Source organism: Tursiops truncatus, chromosome X (genome assembly GCF_011762595.2).
Source record: "Tursiops truncatus isolate mTurTru1 chromosome X, mTurTru1.mat.Y, whole genome shotgun sequence".
Lineage (NCBI taxonomy): Eukaryota > Metazoa > Chordata > Mammalia > Artiodactyla > Delphinidae > Tursiops > Tursiops truncatus.
This window is the reverse complement of record NC_047055.1, coordinates 42,041,030-42,043,890: the sequence shown is the minus strand read 5'-3', so window position 1 is coordinate 42,043,890 and position 2,861 is coordinate 42,041,030. Positions and strand designations below refer to the sequence as shown.

The following is a 2,861-nucleotide window of genomic DNA, read 5'->3' as shown; positions in this document are numbered from 1 at the left end:
GCTTTAAAATGTGTTCCTCTAACATAATTTACATGGCTTGTGGGTCTGTTAAACTGGTTGGGCAGGCCTACCCAGACTCTTTTCTGAGAAAAATCCCCCACATAGGGTAGAAACACAGGCAAAACAAAGCTTTCAGCCTGTTTGTGTTTTGGAGGTTTGAGGTAGTACAATTCTGGGCATCTAGATGTGTCTCCTGAGCTGGGCCCCAGTGCATTCATGTCTGAGTTTTCAAAAGGAGGAGCATAAAAATAAACCAAAAGGGCTGTTTTGTTCAGAACCAACATAAGAACAAGAACCATGGGAATGGTACTCTCGGGAATATAACTCCAAAGTGAGGATAAAAGCCTTCTCCACACTTTTATAGAGGTCAAAGGGGGGATTTATCTCACCAGGGACTGCAGAGAGATCAGTGGGGTTTTGTTACTTTGTGGACTCTAGCACATCAGCAACAGGAACAGAAACAGGAGCCAGCAAAAGGGAAAGTATACCCAACTGATATGGCAATAATCAGGTGAGTAGGGGTACTGCAAATATGATCAGAATGACAAGGTGGAACCCACCTATTTTGCCCTCTGGACTTGTGAGCCTGGGTGAAAACTCCCTTTAGTACTTCCCAAGTATCTGATGAGGGCCAGGGTCCTGCTAAATGCTGGGGAGTTGCCTAGGAGGCAGCCCAACACAGTTCCACACCTCATATATTCCACTCAGCAGCCCTGTAAGGCAAGCATTATTCCCCATTTCACATAAGAGACTGACTCTTTACAGGAATGTATCTGTAATAAAGGGAGGGTTTACTTCCAGTTAAGACTGGAAGATGCTTAAAGTTCACTTTTCTTTAAGGTTGCTGAACCAGTAATTATTTTGTACATTCACAGACTCATTGAAAAACCGTTTTCATTGCTTCTAAAACTCCAGATAATTAAAGGGAAAAAAGTCACATATTATCCAACCATAGAGAAATGTGCTCCAATTAACATCCTGCGATATTTGATTTCAGATTTTTGGAGGGTTCATATATTTTTTTTCAATGAGACAATAATAAATGTATAGATTGATTTTAATTGCTTTATTAACTTTACATTTTTCCATGCAAATGGGTGAAACTCTACTGTTGACAGAAACTTAGATTGCGTGACAAGGCAATCTCCAATTAGAAGCTGGTAACACAAGAACCCACCTGACACATGGAAATTACATAAGGTTCACAGCAAACGGATCAGTAAAGGCATATCAGGAAAACGCAAGGAAAAGGAGAACAACAGTGGGAATCACAGTATTAATCTCATGGAAAATGGCAGGAGTCAAGGCATAAGGCAAAATTCATCATGATGGTCATGGTGATTAGAGAGCTCCCCCATAAGGATACGCAGACAATTCCTCAATTGCAGCTCCCTAAGTTTTCTCCTGATTTCTCTCATCTCCTCCATGAACATTTCCATATCATCTCCATCTCCACCCATCCCATCGTTGACCTGCCTATTGGGTATGGCCCATCGGAAATTAGGGGCAAGTCGGCGAGCCTGTCCCCGTCTATTATTTCCTGCTGGCTGGTGGCCTTCGCCCCCTCCCAAAGGGCGGTCTTCCTCTCCATTCTGCACAGGCTGCTCCATTTCTTCGTTTTCCTGGTGGATATTTGCCATGATGAGATTTTTTTTCCCTGGTTATTTTTCTTTGAACAACAAGTAAGACAAAGGCAAGGAGAGAGACTGAATGCTTGGTGCACTAACCAGCAGGATTCAAAGCCCTGATATCAAAGACTTTTAAAATTTATTTTTTCCCACCTCAGGAGCCTCGTGAGCCTTCTAGGGAGCCTCCAATTTGAGCCCCTTCCCCAGCTCTCTCCTTTTCTCTCCCTCCCCCAAACCCAAAGCCCACCATTTTTCTTTTCCCAGGATTCTTTCCCAGAGCGCAGCAGGCACCAAAATGGAGGACGGGGGATAGGGCCTGGGGGAGTTAGGAAGGTGTCTCAGACTGGCTTTGCACCAGCACCCCCCCGCACCGACCTGGGCCTATCCTCGCTGTCTCCTGCTCCTCCTGATTCTCGCCACGAGTGCGCCGCCGCGACGCCTAGTCCCGCAGACCTGCAAAGGGGCGAGGTGGGAGTAGGGGGCTGCTGCAGCCGGGCGCTCGGCCCCTTCCCGGCCCCACGCCCCCGCCAACCCCTCCCTCCCCGCGTCCTCCGCCCCCACCCTCAGCCGCTCCCATCCCCGCCCCGCTCCCGGGTTCACCATTGCCCTGCAGGAACTCAGGAATGATTTCCCATCGCTCTTAGTTGCTCTGCTGCCCTCCCTGGAACCCAGCCGTCCCTGCACCCCCACCCAAGGGGGCCCCCATTTCTGCTCCCAAGAAAGCCGAGGCGTGGAGATAGCTCGCCGGGACCCGCCGCGCTGAACCCCTGCGCCGGCCTCTGGGGTTGGCGGGCCGCTGCAGCCCTGGCGTCAGCGCGCGGGTCCCGGGGCCCTTACCTGCTCAGCTTCCCCCGGGCCCGATGCCAGCCCGCCGTGCGCAGGGCAGCGGGGAGCTGGTACCCAGACACGAGTGACGACTGCACCAAAGGCTGCGTCGCTCTGCAGCTCGCGGTCACGTGAGAGCTGCGCGTCACCGCCGAGCTCTCCCCCAAGTCCTGTGGCCAGTGCAGCAGGAGCGCCCCCCTCCAGCCTAGTGCACACACACAGACAGCCCCCTCCGCCTGTTCGTGCGCAGGGCCACAGCGCGCACCGCTCTGTCACTCATCTTGCTCCTCTCCAATATGAGAGCCCACAAGTGGCATCACCTCCCTGCGGTTGGAGTTTGCCCTTCTCTGGTTACCAGGGAGGGCCTGCAACACCCTCCACCTCTCCCACTCCCACCCCAGGCTTTGG

At 51.7% G+C, this 2,861-nt stretch overlaps 1 protein-coding gene across 2 annotated transcripts; it reads right to left on the bottom strand.

The window, feature by feature from the left end:
* Positions 1–1,033: 1,033 nt before the first annotated feature.
* BEX3 (brain expressed X-linked 3) lies at positions 1,034–2,542 on the bottom strand. 2 transcript variants are annotated; one of them, XM_033849479.2, is made up of 3 exons: positions 2,466–2,542; positions 2,004–2,081; positions 1,034–1,622 (listed from the first exon to the last, which is right to left on the bottom strand). In XM_033849479.2, exon 3 carries the CDS (start codon positions 1,608–1,610, stop codon positions 1,302–1,304), a length of 309 nt encoding a protein of 102 aa, XP_033705370.1. In that variant the 5' UTR covers positions 1,611–1,622; positions 2,004–2,081; positions 2,466–2,542; the 3' UTR covers positions 1,034–1,301. The 2 variants fall into 2 exon arrangements, with proteins under 2 accessions (XP_033705370.1, XP_033705369.1); XM_033849478.2 differs by having other exon boundaries at positions 1,034–1,669; positions 2,466–2,539.
* Between the last annotated feature and the right edge of the window lie 319 nt (positions 2,543–2,861).